At 47.3% G+C, this 20309-nt stretch overlaps 1 protein-coding gene and 1 long non-coding RNA gene across 15 annotated transcripts in view; one reads left to right on the forward strand and one right to left on the reverse strand.

Moving 5' to 3' along the window:
* The window catches only part of MRRF (mitochondrial ribosome recycling factor), a 63272-nt gene extending 45401 nt beyond the window's left edge, over positions 1-17871 (forward strand). For 5 of the 14 annotated variants that reach the window (XM_045469705.1, XM_045469707.1, XM_045469706.1 and 2 more), the window contains one exon: positions 13071-14336. In XM_045469705.1, the coding sequence (XP_045325661.1) occupies positions 13071-13319 (249 nt within the window). In that variant the 3' untranslated portion in view covers positions 13320-14336. Of the gene's footprint in view, positions 1-5931; positions 8410-10438; positions 10578-13070; positions 14338-14548 lie in introns of those variants that run through there. The other 9 variants (XM_045469713.1, XM_045469716.1, XM_045469714.1 and 6 more) reach the window with 5 other exon arrangements.
* LOC123593600 lies at positions 9424-17825 on the reverse strand. The gene is made up of 2 exons (XR_006710396.1): positions 17786-17825; positions 9424-9673 (listed from the first exon to the last, which is right to left on the reverse strand). It is a non-coding gene; the product is annotated as an uncharacterized LOC123593600 (long non-coding RNA).
* Positions 17872-20309: the final 2438 nt, after the last annotated feature.

Consider the following 20309-nt stretch of genomic DNA (forward strand, 5'->3'; position numbering starts at 1 on the left):
AGCTGGGCCTGGGCTCTGCTCCTGCATTTTCTGATATTCAGTATGTTTACCTAGGAATGTATATTTTTAAAAAGCTGCCCAGATAATTCTGCAAAAGCAGACACAGAAGGTAATTAATGACCTAGAAGCCTTACGGTGTACCCCTGTGATGATACCAGAGTTAGATCAAGGGAGTTCTGCACTTGATGTCCTCTGACCCTGGGGACATTTCTTGACTCCTTGTAGTCCGTTTGTTCTGTAAAAAGGGATTTGTAATTCCTGCCTTAAAGGGTTGCCCTGGAGGTGTTAGAAGCACCTTTAGAATATCCAACTCCTGGACTCTCGGAGCTCTCTTCTCACCTTCTTTGTGCCCTCTTCTTCTCTTTTTTGCCTGTACCAGCTAAAAGAGGCTCCTGGGTTAGGCTGGCCTGTCTGAGCACCCATCCTGCCTTGCAGGAGTCTGTCCCTGGCCCCACCTGGGCCAGCTCCTTGTCCATCCCCAGGAGAGTCTGTCTCTACAGTCAACACTAGACCTTTTCACTGCTTCTTAGTGGTAGGCCCGTGGACCTCGGGAACCTGCCAGGCACTCCTCACTCAACAAGACTGGCCCTGTGCCTCAGGGACCAGAGCCTGTGTTCCCTGCAATGGGAAGAATGATCAGATAAGCAATACTCTTGATAAAACCCACTTGACAAAGTGGCTAGAAGCCTTCACACTAGCACCTGGCTTTTCACCTTCCTATTTAGTCTAGATTTTTTTCTTCAATACTTACAACTGTTTACTATTCTTATTTTTCAAAATGAAGATAACTTTATTAGTTTTCTGATGCTAAGCTTATACATGTTTAATGTAATTTTTTTTTTTTTTTTTAAATAAGAAGATAGTAATTGGAATCTCATCCCCCAGAGATGACCATTGTTAACATTCTAGTGCAGACCTTCAAGTTATCTCTGGAAAGGTATAACGTCATATTACAAGAGAAAGGATCACCGTGTATATACATAATATATCCAGTGCAAGAACCTTTATTATTTAAGATATTATCATTTAAATGTGAGTTCTTATCATTAGATTAATAGTTTATTGTCATATGGTTAAAAGTTTGAGTAAGAAAATCTTCAGGAGACAGGCTGGTGCACACTTTGTTTTATTCTTTTTCTCTGACAGAAGGCACTAATCTGGAGTTTTGGGTGTGTGTTTTTTGTTTTGGTTTTTTGAATAAGTGAGACAAGCTGATTGTTGTTTTATCAAAGTTTGTAAAAATGTATTTGTTTACTTTGTTCTTGATTATTAAAGTGTAATGTATGCTCACTGTAGAAAATGTAGAGTTCAGAAGACTGTTTTAAAACCTGGGGGAAAAATCCACACCATAAACCCACATTGCAGAGACAACTGCTCTTAACATTTTGGAGTATTTCTGCTTTCCCTCTTTTTGTTTTGTTTTTTTTTTTTTTAACTACACAGTTTTTAACACGGCTGAGAATGTAGTATTCATACAGTTTTGTACTCAGCTTTTTATATTTTCTGTTTGGCATTAAAACCATTAGCATTTTCTCGTGTCTTAAACAGCCATTTCTGATGGTTACGAAATAGTCTGTCTTGTGGTTTATACCATAATTCACTTTCATAAGCCTCTTGTTGGACATTTAGTTTGTTTAAACTTTTTTGTTATAAATAAGGTTGCAGTGAATACTTTTATACATAAATCTTTGTAGAGATGATTTCCCTAGGATAGAGTCCCAAGTGTGGAATTATTGCACAATGGGAATGCATATTTTTAAGATTCTTACTGCCTAAATCACTCGCAAGGTTTTTAGAATATGTATATTTTTAAAAATTTGTTGCCTTTTCTAATGCCTAACATCTGAACCCAGAATTTTTAGTGTGAGCTTGAAATGCTGCTTATCTTGGAAGTATTGCTTTTGTTTCTACACTCCACAGAAAAGATTAAGTTATTCTTTGTATAAATCTATACAACCTTTCTAAAATAATACAGCAATATATACCAAAATCCATACATTTCTGACTCAGTGGCTTAGGAATTTATCCAAAATAAAATTGTTGAGAATCTTACCTACAGAGGCATCTGTTGGAAATTGGAAACTGTCTAAATTTCTGACAGTGGGAAAATAAATTGTGTTACATCCACTTACTGGAATCTCTGTATAGAGACAGTTATAAAAAATATTTTGCAGATATGGTAAGTTTCTTTTGGAATTTATTTATTTAATGTTTATTTTTGAGAGAGAGAAAGAGAGAGAGTGTGTCAGGGTGCGAGCAGGGAGGGGCAGAGAGAGAGGGAGACACAGAATCCGAAGCAGGCTCCAGGCTCTGAGCCGTCAGCCCAGAACCCGACACGGGGCTCGAACTCACAAACTGCGAGATCATGACCTGAGCCAAAGTCGGGCGCTTAACCAATTGAGTCACCCAGGAGCCCTGGAATTTATTCTTTTAAGGTAGGTTACATAACAATATTATAATAGGACTCCATTTTTATAACAGAACCTTTCATGTACGTAAAAGGATTGGCAGCTTAGGGGTGCCTGGCTGGTTCAGTCGGTAGAGCATGTGGCTCTTGATCTTGGGCTTGTGAGTCTGAGCCCCACATTGGGTGTAGAGATCACTTAAAAATAAAATCTTTAAAAAAAGGGTGGCATCTTATCCACTAGAGAATGTTGTTCATCATTTCAGGCAATGAGATTATGAGCAATTTCAATATTATTCTTTGTGGGACATTTTTTTGTATGTTCCAAAATTCTTTTGAGGTCAGACTTTTAAAAACTATGTTATAAAACTCTTCCTTCTTTGGTGTATAAAAATGGAAGGATTTGGTTGTGGGTTCTATCCCTAGAGTCCCTTCTGACCCCCACCCCCACCCCCACCCTCCCAGTCCTCAGCCCAGGCCAGCTCTGCTGAAGAAGGACAGGGGCCTGCCCTCCCGGGACTCTGACATCCGCCAGCCTACTCTTTCACCTTTGCGTCAGTGAATGGGCCTGCCGAGCATGAAAGCACTTGGCAGAAACCACCAGTACATCTGGCCAAGATCTTTCACTGCCGCTTTTTTCTGAGGAGCTTGCTGCTCTGAGTGAGGCTGGGTGCTGGTGGCTGAAGGAGGGCAGGGCTCCTAGCGGACAGGACAGGCACGCAGGCAGGGGGCTGGACCAGGTGAGGCCCTGGGTTTCCGACAGGCCTCGGGAAGGCTGACTTTACCCAGGCCGCCCCGGTACGCCTTGTGCTCCCGCCATCCCCTTTCCTGTCTCTGCCTTCCCCTCTCCTGCACTAGAAGGGAGCAGATGTGGTGGCGGTAGGGTGATGGTGATGTGATCTCTATGAGGCAGTGTATTAAAACGGAAAGGACTCTTGCTCTGCCGGCAGTCAGGCCTGACTGACTCCCATCCCAGCTCTTTTACTTCTCAGCTGCTCAGGTTAGCGAACGCCTTCACCTTTCTGAGCTTCTATAAAGTGGGAGTAGTGGGTCTTATCTCCCAGGACTGGCGAGAAGACCAAAGGACATATATTAAACGCGGCTGGTGGGGTTGCTGGTCCTCGCTAAGCGTCCGCTATATTTGCCCGTCCCTTTCCTTTCCCCACCCTTTGAATGTAGAACTGGGATCGGCTGTTGGAGTGACCCTCACCCAGTTCCACTGGTGCCGGAGGGGTGGGGGGACTCCCCAGGGGAGTCGCGGCACCAAACTGGCAGTTGGGGTGGGTGAGTTCCTCACTCAGTCTCACCACTGACTTTCTGATGTGACGTTGGGCAGGAGAGTTAACATTTTGTGCCTCGGTTTACTCCTCTGTACAGTGGGGATAATACCTGACCCACCTGCCTTACAGAGGTTATGTGTGGTTGTTGGATTTGAATGAAATAACAGAGGACAAAACCCCTTTGCATACTAAAGAACTGCTGTGCAACCGGCAGGTGAACTAATGAAATATTCACCATGTTTTAAAGGGAGATAATAACAGCATTTCATATGTTTTGAGGATCATGTGAAATAGTGCACAGGAAGTTTTTTAGCCCAGTGTCTGACATGTAGTGATACTCAGTAGGAGGGAGCTGCTGGTGGCAGTGGGGTCATTGTTGGTGATCATTATCTTAAGAAGTCTGACGAAGACAGACAAGATGAACTTGCAGCCTGACTGTCCCCAGGGGCACTTTGTGCCTACAATTTGGTAGAAAGTTAGTAAATATTTCCATGAATCGATTAACTTGAAGTCAGGAAATGATAAACTCAGAGTAACACAAGCCGATTTGCATAGCAAATAAGCCGTTTACGCTGTGCCTGCATATCGATGAACGCGCTTAGCCCTTCACAACCACTCTGAGGAAGGGTCCAGCGTCCCCATTTGAGAGATGAGGAAAGCGAGGCTCAGTGACTTGCACATTGTTATCCCACCGAGAATGTAATCCAGCACCCACATTATCGCACTGTTACCCTAGGTATTCTTCCTCCCCCTGGTCCCCACTCTTGAACCCAAACTGCCCTCCACGCCATTTTCCCAGAGGAGCGTTGTGATGCTGGCTCCTGCCTTCCCAGGCTGCCGGCCTCCAGGCGCTGGAGTGAGTGCTGCGGGCACCATGCCACGCGTCGTGCAAGGTGGCCGCCCCAGGGGCGGGGGGGTGGGGGGGCAGCGGGCAGAGCATCTAAAGAGTACGTGGCTGAGTGAGGAGGGCCCAAGCGGCCGTTTGGAGCCCAGCCGCGTGCCCAGCAGCCCCTGAAGCGGTGCTTTCCCAGCTACAAACAAGCAGCTGTTGCTATGGTGAGAGCCTGGTTGTCTCCCTGCCCGGGGCCAGTTGCTCCAAATCCTTTTTAGTTTCTTCCCTTTCCACAGTGCATTTAGTTCCCAGTTCCTGGCCAAGGCCTGTGGTCTGCAAATAAAGATGTCAAACAGCTGCTGTGCCACTGAGCACACAGATCCTGGGCCCCGTGCTGCCCCCTTCAAGGCTTCCTGCCTCGGGTCCCTTTTAGACGTGGGAGGGAAGCTGCCGCACTTACTAAGTTGTTTTGTGTTTCTCGTACTTATACCCTCACCGCGAGAAATAGACAGTCTTTGCCATTTTTAATGGCTGTATGTACTCATACGCTTCCCTGTTCTATCACTTTAGATTTTCTGACTTTTTGTTATTAAAAATAAAGCCTATATATATATATATATATATATATACATATATATATATATATATATATATATATGTATAATATGTTTTTGCATATAGAACGTTAGAAATTTTTTTCAGATTCCATTCATGTGGTAATTTCCCAGTAGAGAGATTTGAGGGGTGAAAAAATGTTATGGACATTTGCATCCACTTGAATTCTTTTCACTGATGTACGAGCTTATCCATTTTACCATAGCTTTCTGGAGTCGAATATTGTAATTAAAAACGACAACATCAGATTTTGTTAACTACAATAACTGAATTATATCTTGTTTCCATTTGCATTTATTCCGTGTCTGATGAATTTCCCAGGTTTGTTAACCAGATTTACTTCATCTTTTCTCAGGACTTCTGTTTTCTGCTTAAACTATTGGGATCTTAATATTCTTATCAATTAGTATGGGATTTAGAAAGCAGAGTGTCTGAGGTGTAGGAAATTCTAGAGGGTCATTACGTGACAGAGAAAGCTGGCTTCTCTGTATTCTATAATAATATTTAAGAATTTTGGGCTGTGAAATCAGACTACTCAGGATTCAATTTTGTCATTGCTACCTGAGCTGTGTATCCTGAACAAGTGATTCACTGCCCCAGTTTCCTCATCTGTGAAATGGGGATAATAATTGTATCTATTTCATGGGGCTGCTGTTAGGAATCAGCATGGTGCCTGAATAGTGTGAGGCTTTTGTCACCGTTACCGTTTCCCAGATCACTTCCTCATAGCTTTGGAATGTCTGTCCCCCTCTCCTTCGCCAGCCTCAGTTATCGGGCTGTCTCATTTTGTGTCCCTGCAGATCAGCCAAATGGCCGATGATACGGTAGCAGAGCTGGACAGGCATCTGGCAGCGAAGACCAAAGAACTCCTCGGATGAAAGCCCACCAGGGGCAGCAGTACTCCAGAGCCTGGTTTCTGGTGGAGCCCGTGGGTGGCACATTGGCACCCCTCTTCCCCGTCTACACCGAAGGCTGCCGTCTTGCAGTTGTCAGTGTTTGTGAGGCTCAGCCTTCCAGGCCTTCTGGTGGGGCACCCAGACTTGTTCCTTCTCTTCTTCCTGCTCCCTGTCCACCCCATTCTGCCCTGGCCCTCTGCCATGGGTGGCCCTCAGAGAGTATCTGTTGCTGACAGATGGCCTCTACTTCAGGCATTTGCCCTGATCGTGACATTGCCAAGCAACTAGGACTATTGACAGGCTTAGCCCGTCTGTTTCTCATCTTGGGAGCCTCCTTTTCAATTAGTCAGGCCCTGTCCCCAACTTTGAACTCTGGGCTGGTGTGGGCCTTCACCTGTGACTGGATCCCTTCGCCAGAGGCCCGTTCTTACGTAACAATAAAATCAAAATAAATTGTAAAGAATAACAACCACAAAGGAACGGGTAGAGTCAATCTGGATTAATGTTCCCTAAGGACCTTTACGGAAAGCCACCAGAACAATACTTTTGCCTCTGAGTCATCTTCACACATGCTTTTTTCTCTGCCTCGACCGTTCCTCCGCTGCTGACCTACCTGGCCAGTCCTGTTCATCCTTCACGTCCCTGCTTGGGTACCACTTGCTCCGGGAAGTCCTCCTCATTCCCCCAACCTAGGGCTCCTATTATTGGCTCTCAGGACTGTCTACTGCTTTGAATTGAACCTTTTTGATACTTAGTCTCTAGATCTTCATTTTCCTCAGATCTTGGCGTAATGTCTGGAACATAGTAGGCATCGAGATGTGTTGTGAATGAATTGCACAGAGTAGCCGCTCAACAAATACTGGCTTCTTTTCCCGTCCTTCCAATCATAACACCATCATTCTGTCATTTTCCACTCTTGCCTTGCCTTTGTCCTCAGCATTTACTTGGTGATGAGATACCTTTCCCCCAGGGCCCGCCTGTTGTTGACAGACAAGTGGTTTGTTGTGGCTCATCTTTGGGTGCTGGGTTGTTAGGTTTTTTCTCCAGTAAACAATCGATTGATTCTCCATAATAATTAATCTTCCTTCCTTCCTTCTTTTTCCCTTTCCCTTCCCTTCCTTTCCTTTCTTGCTTTCCTTTCTCTCATTCATAATATAGCCGTCATGAGCTAGATGCAGTTCTAGGCAATATCTTTAATCTTCATGGTACACTTGCGAGACGTGTATTCTCTCCACTTTACAAATAGAAAAACTGAGAATGGGGACTTGAGAGTATTGGGTAACTTGCCCAAAGTAATAAGCCTAGCAAGTGATAGAAGGTTCCATTCTTCACTGTCAGTCTCATTTTACCAAGAGGGAGGAGCTCAAAAGAGGTCAAGTTTCTTGCCGGGGGTTGTTACACAGCTAGCAAGTGGCAGAGCTGGGATTCAAACTGAGGCCTGATCTAAAGCTTGTGCTCTGCCCATGCATCCTGCAGCCTTCATAAACATTTATTGAGCACACTGTGTGTCAGGTGCTGTGCTACATGCTGGGAATGCAAAAATGGGTAAGGTGTGACCTCTGTCTTTGAGGGGTGCACGGCACACTGGACTGTCTCAGGTGGAAGGTAGGAAGTCCATTCCAGTTTTGTCTGCCTTTCGAGTGGCCCCCCCTTGGGCAGCAGCCAGGCCTGGCCACACTCCTTCGAAGCAGCACCCAGCTTCCCTTTGCTGTCTGACTCCTCTCATATTCTATCCCTCGCGGGAAGTCTGCTCTTCTCCCGCTGCTTGTACTAGTGGCGCACACTGTGCACAGCCAGTGGGGGTTCAAGGTCAGAATCAGGTCAAAAATGAAAGAAGCTAACACAGTCTCCTGCCCCGCTTACCTGTCCTCGGTCCAACCCCTCTCGCCAGCCCTGAGTGGCCATCACACGATCGGAAGTCAGCTGAGGGAAGAACAGGGATGGAAATAGCAATCGAGGAGCCTTTTTTGGGGTAAGCCACATGGCGGGGGCATTGCAGCAGCCTTTCGTGAGTGGCCGAAAGCCCCCACTCCTAGCAAATGTGCTTCTCAAAGATGCAGGATTTTTTAATAAACAGAGGAAATGATAAATTATGTTGTAACTCCACTCCAAAGGCATTTGGTTCTTAACAGCCAAATCCTCTGTAGTCTTTAAATAAACAAAAACTTATTTGGTGAACAGACAGGGTTGGGGGGGGGGGGAGGTTGGAAAATGAAAGATTTTCTGTACTTGGGTCCCACATGTCAACAATTTCTCTCCTGTGTGTATGTTGGCCAAAGCTGTATATCATGATAAATGAATAAAGGAAAACCTCCAGCCCAGGGCAGTCAGACGGCTCAGCAAATGGCTTTCAGCTGATTGCTCTATTTTAGCTGACATTTATCAAAGAGTTTCTCTGTTCCTCTGTGTCAGGGCTGCAATGGTGGCGGGGACGAGAACGGGACTACCTGTTTGGATCCGCTGAGTAATGAGTAATGCTGGAGCAGTGCTTTCTCCCTCTCCCCTTCCTTGAGCCTCTTTCTCTCAAAAGGGAAAGCTGGGTATGGAAATCCCTTCCCTTGCCAGAAGAATTAACCACCTCCTCTGTTCAGTTAAACTGCTTCCCAAGCCCATGAAAATGACAGGCCAAAGAGAAATTGAGAACTTTTGTCCTATTTATTTATTTTTTTCTTTTTTACGTGTGTGTGTGTGTGCGCGCGCGTGTGTGTGTGTGTGTTGGAAATTACAAAAGAAACTGGGATGTAAAAAGTTAAAAGAGAAACTTCTTGTAAGTTCCTAATCTCACTCCCCTTTGACAATTAGATGTATAGCCTTCCGGATCTTTCTCTATACGTACATAATTTTTTAACTTATTTTGAGAGAGAGAGTGCATGCACAAGCTGGGGAGGGGCAGAGAGAGAGCATCCTAAGCAGGCTCTGTGCTGTCAGCACAGCGTCCAACACAGGGCTCAATCCCATGAACCGTGAGACCATGACCTAAGCTGAAATGAAGAGTTGGACGCTTAAACAACTGAGCCACCCAGGCACCCCCATACATAATTTTTTTTTTTTTTTTTTTTTTTTTTGGAGTCTTGGAAGCTTGACTACCCTACGTTCTCCTACAAATGGACCTTGAGAGCTTGTTTGGAGGTTCTAGCAGGGGAGCGCAGCTACTCGTATACCCTTGACCGAAGAACGGTCCTCCTCTATCGGGGAAGGTCGTCCTCTTCGACCGAGCGCGCAGCTTCGGGAGGGACGCACATGGAGCGGTGAGGGAGGAAGGGGACACCCGCCTAGCCAGCCAGATCAGCCGAATCAACCCTGGCGATCAATGGGGTGACAGATGTCGCAGCCAGATCGCCCTCACATCCCCCCATACATAATTTTTAAAAAGCAGGAAAGGGAACTATTCTGTTCAGACTCTGAAGCTTGCCTGTTTTTTTTTTTTTTTTTTTTTTTTTTTTAGACCCAACAACACATCATGGCCATCTTTTCATAGGTGAACATAGAGATAGAGTTCACTCCTTTTTCATTGCAATGCAGTATTCCATAATACAGGTATACCTGAATTGACTTCACTGTTACCCCCATGATATTTAAAAAAATCATTTCAAATGCATTGGAGGGTGTTTCTATTTAAAGGTGATTTGGGGAGGCACCTGGGTGGCTCAGTCAGTAAAGCATCCAACTTCAGCTCAGCTCATGATCTCGCAGTCTGTGAGTTCGAGCCCCACGTCGGGCTCTGTGCTGATAGCTCAGAGCCTGGAGCCTGTTTCAGATTCTGTGTCTCCCTCTCTCTCTGACCCTCCCCCGTTCATGCTCTGTCTCTCTCTGTCTCAAAAATAAATAAACGTTTAAAAAAATTTAAGATGATTTTTATTTGTTTTTTGAGGAAAAACAACCCCCATTCTAAGTTTATCTGTTTTGGTGAGTTTTACCTACCCTTCCTCAACCTCAGACTAACATTTATTGAATGCCTATTGTAGACGAGGTACCATGCTGGACACTTTACATGTGTTACTACATTTAAACTTCTGAACAATGCTAGCTGGTGTATTATCTCTGTTTACGTAGGAGAAAACTAAGGTTCAGAATGGGCATTTAATTTGTCCAAGGTCACACAGCTAGCAAGTGCCAGAGTGAAGTTTGAAACTCAGATCTGACTTTGAAGTAGGTCCTTAATCCGTGCACTTCAGTTCATAAGTCTTCACCAGACACTTACTCGAAATTCACTCAGCACTGCTCTAGGCCCCAGAGGTGATAGAAGAGACGCAGAAAACTCACTTTCATGAAAACAATTAGCTATTTCTAAGAAAGGCCCACGTTTAAAGCTGCACAGGACGTGGCACGTGGTAAACACTGAAGGGATGGTAGCTCTAGGGGAGACAGTAAAGATTTATATTTACATAATTCTACCTCACCTGTTTGGCAGAGTCCTCTAGAACTTGGAAGAGAAGCAGTGAATGAGCAAAAGACCACCAGCAGTGAATAATGGTAATAATGACGGTCATAGTATTGGTGGCACCAGTAACTGATACTGGCTGATACTTTTAGTTTTCTTTTTTTTTTTTTATTAAATTTTTTTTTTTTTTACATTTATTTATTTTTAAGAAACAGAGTGAGACAAAGCGTGAGCGGGGGAGGGGCAGAGAGAGAAGGAGACACAGAATCCAAAGCAGGCTCCAGGCTCTGAGCAAGCGGTCAGCTCAGAGCCTGATGCAGGGCTCAAACCCACGAACTGTGAGACTGTGACCTGAGCCGAAGTCGGACGCTCAACCGACTGAGCCACCCAGGCGCCCCGATACTTTAAGTTTTCTTTTTTTTTTTTTTTAATTTTTTTTTTTTTTCAACGTTTATTTATTTTTGGGACAGAGAGAGACAGAGCATGAACGGGGGAGGGGCAGAGAGAGAGGGAGACACAGAATCGGAAACAGGCTCCAGGCTCTGAGCCATCAGCCCAGAGCCCGACGCGGGGCTCGAACTCACGGACCGCGAGATCGTGACCTGGCTGAAGTCGGACGCTCAACCGACTGCGCCACCCAGGCGCCCCATAGTTTTCAAAGTGCTTGTATATCCTTTAATCCCACTGAAACCACTGAGTGAAGCTTTGCAGTTTCTTTTGCTCTAATATGTGGTCAGTTTCCGCGATGTGCATTGAAAGGAAGTGTCTCTGTTTGGGGGGTACAAAGTTTGATTCGGACACAAGAAATGCAGTTCATAGATTATACTGTTTAGGTTTTCTGTATTATTTTTTTGGCCTTTTGATGCGTCTGGGACTGAAAGTCGTGTGTTTCAGTCTCCCGTTATTAGCATTTGTATTTCTTCTCGCAGTTCCCATAATTTCTGTGCTGTCTGAATGCCCAGATGGCCTGGCGCTTCTGTCATCTTCATATATCATTCATTCAGTGCTTGGGAGTCTGAGTTCTGTCTTGTCCTCTATCAAGATCACGGCCCCTGCTTGCTTTTCGTTTATGTTTGCTTGCTGTGTCTTTCCTATTCCTTTATTTGTAGTCTTTCCAAATCACTGTTTTAGATTTAGATTTCTTAGGGTTGGGTTTTGTTCTATGAAGCATTCTGAAACTGCTTTTAAAAATTATCCTCATTTTTAATTGATAAGATACCCATAACATAAAATTTGCCACCTTAACCATTTTTGAGTATACAGTTCAGTAGTAGCATGTACATTCACATCGTTGTGCGGTATGGAGATCTCCAGAACCCTCTTCAACTTGCAGGACTGAAGCTCTCTACCCATTAAACAACTCGCTCTCCAGCCCCTGACAACCACTGTTCGACTTTCTGTCTCTACGAATTTGACTACACTGAGTACCTGATAAAGTGAAATCCTACAGTATTTGACCTTTTGTGTCTGGCTTATTTCACTTAGCACAATGTCCTCAAGGTTCATCCACATTGTAGCAGCTGTCAGAATTTCCTTTCTTTTTCAGGCTGAATAGTGTTCCATTGTATATATAGTAAAAACCTGGGATTGTGAGCAATCTGTTCTGTGAGTGTTCCACAAGACGAGCAAACATTTCTAATAAATTTTAACTTGATAAACGAGCGATGTCTTGTAATACGAGTAGTACGCGATGCTGAATGTCACATGATCACAACTGAGCCAAGGGTTCTTGAAATTCGCTTTTCTCTACAAGTACTTTGGAATATAAGCATGTTTCTGGAACAAATTATGCTTGCAGACCAAGGTTTTATATACAGTAAACCCTTGATCTACAAGCATAAAAGAAACTCCTTTTCTTTCAGTAGGGGACCTTAACTCATTCACACTTACTGATAATACTGAAATGTTCAGTAGAACCCTACACTTACCCTTTGTTTGCATGCAGTATTAACACTGGGTGATATGGTGTCTAAACCCTTGGCAGATTAGGGTCTGGGTGTTAGGTTGGGGAGAAGGGTTGCTTCTGCAGAGAGGAGGCTCACTGCTTGTCGAATGAACAAATAAATGACGATCCCTGTCTCCTATAGTCCTTTGTTCTGGTCTTTGTTTTAATTCATCACGTGCTGTTGGGTTAACTCACCCTGAGACGTAGCCTTCATTACACCACACCTCTGCTCCACACCCGTCAACGGCGCCCTGTTGCCTACTGAATTGTGTACAGACTTCACCCAGGCAAGCAGTAACTTCTGCCGTCTAAACCTCTGTATCTCTGCAGTGGTGATGCACCTCTCACAGCCACCCTAAGGCAACTCGTGCTTAAGCTCAGTGGAATTATTACCTTTTCTTAATTTTAGTGCCGCTTTCTTCCTCCGCCATGTCTTGTCTTAGGCTGTTTGCCTGCTATGCGCACCCTTAGGTCACTGCCCCACCCAACAGGCACATTTTGTCCAGCCTTCACAGCTCTTGGTCCCACATCCTTGCACCAACTCATTCATTTCTCTATCTTGATGTTTCTCCTGATCCCTAAATGTGTGGATGCCTGTTGACCTGCGTATGCCTCAAGCACCACAGACTCAACCGGCCCCATCTGGAATACGTGTCCCCGCCAGACCCACTCACTGTCCTGTGTTGTCTCTCGGAAATGCCTTCGCTATCCCTCCAGGTGCCAAGCCAAGACATCGGGAGCCACCTGTGCCTCCTTCTCCCTCACACTCTCATCCAAGAAGTCACCAAGTCCCATCAGTTCTGTCTTCAAAGTGCACATCGCCGAGTGGTGCTTACTGGGAACAGAAGTGTCAAATGTTTCAGGCTGGCCTCGCCTGTGTCTCTGGCCTTCCTCAGAGGCAGAACACCACCAGCCCTAGATAAGCCTTGTGTGAATCCCTGGGAAGAAAGTTCCTTGCTCTTTTAACTCTTTGCATTCCCTGACTAGCACAGAGCTTGGCTCAGAGCAGCTGTTAAGGAGATGTTTGTCCAATTGTAATGGGCCTGCCTGGCCTTGAATACAAATGAAGTCAATTTCCATCAATAACCCAAAGTTTCTCTAATTACTCTCACCTGCTTGCTCAGACCTCCAACCTCATCTGCTGAGTCGGCCTCCAGAGTTTCTGGGCATCTAGAGGCTGCCTCCCATGGTGTCCACGGTCACTGGTGTCTACCCTGTGCCTCTCCTGCCCAGGCTCCCCCTCGCCAGCCTCTGCAGCCATCAAAGCCACTTGGAGCTTCGCCTTTGCTCCTGTTGGCAGTGTGGGTGTCTGGGACCAGAGTGCCGGTTCCTGGGCTTGGGGTGCCCGAGCCAGCTAGGTGGGGTCCTCTTCAGAGGCAGGGGAAGGTCTTCCCAGTCCCAGCCCCCCCGTGGCCCCTGCAAAGCAGCCTTGCTGGGGTTTAAAGCCCTTAGGCCTCCCACCACTGTGGCTCCTTCTCAGGCCGGTAGAACCCCTGACGTGTGGCTCACAGCTGGTGGCTGGGTGCACGTGCCTTCTCTCCCTAACAGGCTCTAGCCTCAGCCCATGTTGCCCCCTCTTTGCAATAAGAATAATAGTGGCTAACAAGTCCTGAGCCTCTGCTATGTGTGAGGCGACCCTAGAAGGCTAGTTATTTTTTTGCTCATTTTACAAATGAGGAAAGCGAAGCACAGAGAAGGTGAAATTGTTCAGAGGCCCCCAAGACCAAAGGAAGGCATGAAGTGCAGGGGGCCTGGTGTCTGACCCCCAGCCGGGCAGCTTCAGTAACTTATTTCAGGGAAGAGACCAGAGGGGCTAGAGTGGCCAACGAGTCCTGTCCCAGCTTTCCCCTTTGTGCCCGCGGTAAGGGTGTCTCCACTTCCCCAGGGGTCGCAAGGAGGGGCTTGCTCAAGCAAGATCCGTGGTTTCCAACGGGGCTGGGCCCCCAAAATATCTTCACCCATCTGAGGCAGAATAAGTAAAATAAAGGCAATGTTGCAAATGTTTACGTAAAATTAATTCCTTTGGACTATTGCATATTGTTAGATCTTGCTCCTCCTACTTCTGCTTTCGGTGTTAAAATGTTCTATTATGGAAGGATAAGAAGTTGGTGAGTCTTTAAAAAAAATTCCTATTTAGAAAGAATAACAGTCACCTTCTGCTGATCCCCTCCATTTTATTATTTTTAACTTTACAGATGCATGAATCCCAAAGTCTGGTAGCTGTGGGACCTCACGCCTACTGCCAGCACTGACCTCCTGAGGCTGTCATCCAAGGGAAGCTGAAGCTGTAACCAGGGAGTGAGGCAACAGAGGGAAGCGGTTTGACCTGTGTGGGTGTCAGGGACCCAGTGGGTGAGCAAGCGATGGGGCAGGGGTTAGAAACAGGACAATAGTCAATCAGGAGGGTTCAGAGACCCACAAGGAGGAGGGACGGATAGGGAGAGGTGAGTCAGAGAGAGGAGAGGGAGACAGAGACAGAGGCAATGAAGAGACAGAGACACGACATGAAGGCCAGAGGGAGGGAGAAAGAGGCAGAATCAGAGAGACAAAGACACACACACACACACACACACACACACGCACGCGCGCGCACACGTGCACATACACATACAGGCACAGAGTCCGCAGGTAGTGACAGAGAGATGGAGATAGTCAGAAAGAAACAGAGGGTGAGAGTGAGACTGTCATCCCAAAGAGATATTCTGAGACACCTAGAAGGAGAGACACTGAGATAGAGACAGAGACACAGAGGGAGATAAATACACGCGAAGAGAGAACACGACAGAAATCCAGGGGATGAAACACAGAGGCAGTTAAGACAGGAAGAAAGGAAGGAAAGAGAGAAAAGAAAGAGAAAGAACAGAACAGAAAACCAGGAGGAGACACATGTAGCCAGAGCTGGAGACTGAGTGAGGCAGAGGGAGGCGTGGGGGGAGAGCGAGCTGTTGAGCTGGTGGCCGCACAGCCCCCGACGGCCGGCCAGCCCCGTGTGTGCAGGGTGTGGGTGGAGGAAGAGACTGCACCAGCCCGGGCCAGGGCTGCAGGGACCAGATAAGGACGCCTGCCAAAGGAAAGCGGGGAAGGAAAGACGTTTACAAATCCCCCCGGGGGGAGAAAGCCAGGGAGGCTGCCCCAGGCCTAGAGAACAATGGGTACTTGACTTCAGTGGGTCATTAATGAGACAATTAATGGAAAGAGTAACAGAGGCCTCCCCAGGGAGGACTCAGAGGGTGGATGAGTGGAATTATTGTGGAGGGCGGTTCTAAGGTCGGGGGGTGGGGGGGTCTGTCCCCACACTCCCAGATGTCCAGCATGCCAGTGGCAGATTCCCGGTCTGGGGCTTGGGGCCTCCCTCAGCTCTCCACACATGCCCTGTGCTCCCTCCACCCTGGACCCTTGCCAGCCCCCCTTTCCTATTCCCGTGCCTTTGCTGCTGCCGCTTCCTCTACCTGGAATGTCATCCCTTGATTATCTCCATCTATGGAAACCCTGCCCACTCCAGGGGTAAATAAGCGTGGCACATCCATAGATGCCCTGCTGAGGCAGAGCCACATGTTTGAATAAGAAGAGAGCCCCAGAAACATAATGGGCCGTGGAAAAAGCAGGCAGAGTCAGAGATACGGTGTGACGCCCCTTACGTAAACTAGAAGGACATAAAATAATTTTTAAAAATTATTCCTGATTCCATTTTGCATTATACATTCACTTCTTAAAGGGAGGGTTGTGAAGAGATTCTTAACCAAATTCATAATGGGATTGCCACTGGGGATTGGGGGAAAAGCTTAAAGGTACCCGAAAGACATCTCATATATGTGGATAGAAATGAAAACTTGACCAAGTGTTAAAATTTGGGGTTGTGAAAATAGGAGTGGTTGTTCCTTTGTTCTCTGGTTTTGTTTTAAAATTTTTTTTCCAGAGAGAGACATCTTAGCTCTCCCCTAGACCCAGCTGAAGGCCATTCCTGCAGGAAGCCTTCCAGGAATCCATCCACCAATCAGATGTGGTCTCCCTTTTCCCTGGCATCAGTCTCTGAAGGCTCAAAGCGCTTTCCTTCTTGTGTTTTCCTTTGTGATGTTCATAGACTGTCTTCCCCACTGGACAGGAGCCCCTGGAGGACAGGGACTTCCAGCACCAGGCCGGCTCAGAGCCCGTGCCCAGGGGTGTCTGTGAGATTGAACCTAGCTCTCCCATCCACCACCGTGGGAGGCAAACCACCAAGGCTCTGATGACATCTTAGATCCAATACCCACAAATCAATTTTGGGGAGAGAGGGGTGGGCTCCTGAAATTCAAAGCATTCCTTCTAGAATGGGGATCTGGGGGAGGGGGCAGCTGCTACCCAGAAATGTTTAGGAGGTCTTGTTTGCTGTGACCAGAAAATAACCTGGTCCTAGTTAACTAGTGTCTGTAGCACCATGGCTAAGAAAACCCAATGTAGTCCCAGCTAGTTCCCCCTCCCTAGTGAGGTAGAGAGGCATTTAGCTCCTCCCACTCAAATCTACCTGTTAAAAGAATCCCTATTCCACTGGCCCCCAGTGAATGCCAGTTGCTGGTAAAATGGAGCTGTTGTAGAGGTGGGAGGAGGGAGAAGGACCAAGTGCTTGCCCACCCATCCAGGCAGGCGTGGCCCGACCCTAACAGCAGAGCCCATCTCCTGAGCACTTCGAACTCCAGGCTCTGCCCTGAGATACAGTATCTAATCTGATTCTCACAGAGTGCTTGCTCTACCAAGTTGGACTCAGAAAGTCTAAAGGACTTTGTCGATGGCCCTTAAATGGTGAAACTGGGACTCTAGTCTGACCTGGTTGGTAGGTGGAGGGGATGTCTCTGGTGTGGGCGGTGGGGCTGCATAGCTCTCCTTACTTCTAGGCAACTCCCCCTGCCCTGCCCTTTCTGTTTGTTTTTGAAGGTAGTTTCCTGGAATCTGTTGTACAGGGGTCTAGGGTGGCCAGAAGCCCTGGAGGACACTAGTGTGACAGTGCCCTTACCCCCACAGGAAGGAGTCAATAGCTGGGAGGAGACTGAGGCACAGAGAGGGAAGAATGCATCTCTTAACCGCAGAATACATGAGTGGTAGCGCTGGGACTTGAACTCAGATTTCCTGACTGCCTCTGGCTCCCCTGGCTGTCCGTATAGCAGGGCAGACCTCTCCACAGGATTTTCAGTCTGCTGGGCTTTGTGGTATCATAATGTCGTCGTGGGACATAAGACTACAGAGTTTGGGGAACAGGGAGAGAACTTAGAGATTGTCTCCTTCGGCTCCCTGTTTGCAGTGATGGGGAATTTAAGCCCCAAAGAAGGCAAATGACTCACAAGGCCTTTTTGATGTCAGGAAGTCCAGGCCAAAAAAAGCAGCCTCATGATCCACAGAATCCCTTGGATTCTCAGAAGCTATTGACTCCAACTTTAGAATGCATTTTAATAATAGGTGACTTGGGGGGCGCCTGGGTGGCTCAGTCAGTTAAGCGTCCGACTTCAGCTCAGGTCATGATCTCACGGTTCATGTGTTCAAGCCCTGCATCAGGCTCTGTACTGACAGCTCGAAACCTGGAGCCTGCTTCGGATTCTGTGTCTCCCTCTCTCTCTGCTTCTCCCCTGCTCACGCGCTGTCTCTCTCTCTCTCAAAAATAAATAAACGTTAAAAAAAAAAATAAAAGGAAATAGTAGGTAACTTGGTAGGCAAACCCAGAGCAGATTGGAAATTATAAATTAGAATGTGGGGAAAGGCAGCTTACACTCAGATGTCTGCTGAATGCTGAATGCATGCCTGCCTGCATGGATGAATGAAGGAATGAATGAATGAATGAATGAATGGCTGCCCTCACCTGGTTTCCCTTCCTCTGCTCCATCTCTTGCTGTCAGATGAATCATCTTAAAATAGCCTTTGTCATGACTTGGCCTTGCTCAAAAGCCCCTGAGATCTCTTCATTCCCTCCCTGAAGAGCATCCCAACCGGTCTCTATTCCTCCATAACGGCCCCTCTGACCCGCCCTCCATATGGTGACAAAATGCAAATCAGGCTGCTCCTCTTCAGAGGCTCCAGGTCACCTCCAGGAAAATGCCCCACATTCTTACCACAAGGTCTTAACTGCAAGGTTTGACTTGGACCGTCCTTTCAACCGCATCTCACGCAAGGCTGTCCCTTGCTCTGGTTCCAGGAGGCTCTGGCTCTGACTTTCTCAGGTCCCCATAGATGCGGTCATTTCAGGGACTGTACATGCCATTCCCTCCTCCTGGGGCACTCCAGACCACCCCCCCCCACCCCCACCTGGCTGGCTTCTATCCACCTTTTAGCTCTCGACCTAATCTCACTGCTTTCTGGCAGCGTTCCCTGACCTCCCCAGCTTGGGTCCATACCCTCCGCCTGCTGTTCCTGCAGTCACTGGACTGAATGGGATACCACAGTATCCCATTTGGTTATATGTAAGTGTCTTCAATGTCTGCCTCCTGCCCAGACTGTGAGCTCCGAGGGGCTGTGTTGTTCATCGAGGTACTGTGCACCCAACAAGTATTTGCTGAATGATTGAGTCAATATGTTTGGCTGCCCACTGAAATTGATTTATTCATGCCACATTTATTGAGCATCTACTAAGTGTCAAGCCTGGTTCTCCACACTCCACAGTGGTAAACAAACTACCGTAGAGTCCCTGCCCTCATGGAGCTCACAGTCTGCTTGGAAGAGGCAGACATTAAAACGATGAAGAAATAACACAATGCCAGGCATAGCTAACTGCTGTGAAGGAAAACAAAGCAGGGGTAAGGGTGGAGCACTGTGTGTGTGTGTGTGTGTGTGTGTGTGTGTGTGTGTGTGTGTGGTGGGAGTTGCCAGTGTAGACGGAGCAGTCAGGGAATGCCTCTTGGAGGAGGTGGCATTTCAGAGATGAACCAGGGCTCCTGAGAAATACAGCCTCTCTCCCCTACTTGGGCTGGCTGGACCCCAGGTGTGTCCAGGTGTGACAGTCCCAGATATGCAAACCCTCCGTGCCTCCCAGGGCAGGAGCCAGGAACCCAGATGGGGCCTTTGGTGAGGCTTCTGAAGCGGGTGTGAAAGCCCAAAGCCTCTCTCCACAACAGCCGTGATTGGGCTCTTTCTGCGTGGCGATTGCTTTGTGCACGGAGGACTCGGCTGATTGTGGCTGGTCGATTGGCACCCACAGACCACGGCCGCCAGGGTTTACCTCGCACCCCCAGCGCCGCGGCGGGCCGTGTGCAGCGCGCCAGCCCAATCTCGCCTCCTATATTCAGAGTTGATTAGACGCTATTTCTGCCTGGATTTTCAGAAGGCTCAAGAGCTTTTTTAATCACTACAGTGGCTCATTACGGTTTTGCAGTGACACTCATGTCCTTCAGTTCTCTTCTCAGATTAGATTCTATAGTCAGATGAATATTGGATGATTTCATTACATACAAATGCAATCAACAGTTTTGCATAAATTTCTTCTCTTTTCTTGAGTTTCAATTGACCCCAGCACCCGTGGTGGCAGGCACGATCCACATGCAAATGAGCTGGGTTTGCAGCCGGAGAGGGGCCGGGAGGAGGCGGGCACTTGCACCAGCCCGGGGAGGGAGCAGGCCTTGATTGCTCAGGCTTTGGGAGAGGGGCCCTGGCAGAGGGGGGTGCCGCCCAGGGGGCAGCTTCTATGGCTGAGGCAGGGCATCTCCGTTCAGGATGGTGTTCCTGCAGGTGAACTAGACGCAGGGATGCTCAGGGTCAGGCAGGCTTTCCGGGCAGGGAATGGAATGTGGAGTGACAACCCCCGCAGCTAGGCCCAGAGCAGCAGTGTCTTGGGACCGTGGCTCCTTAACAACTGGTGTGGATGTATTTCAAGATTTTAACAGCTGGTAGGGCCTTAGCGGAGCATTTGTGCTGAATGTTAGCTCTGACCCAGCAAATGCTATTGTTTTATTGTTATTATTATTATTATTATTATTGCCCTCATAGTCATCATCGTGGGCT

This window comes from Leopardus geoffroyi, chromosome D4 (genome assembly GCF_018350155.1).
Source record: "Leopardus geoffroyi isolate Oge1 chromosome D4, O.geoffroyi_Oge1_pat1.0, whole genome shotgun sequence".
Taxonomy (NCBI): domain Eukaryota; kingdom Metazoa; phylum Chordata; class Mammalia; order Carnivora; family Felidae; genus Leopardus; species Leopardus geoffroyi.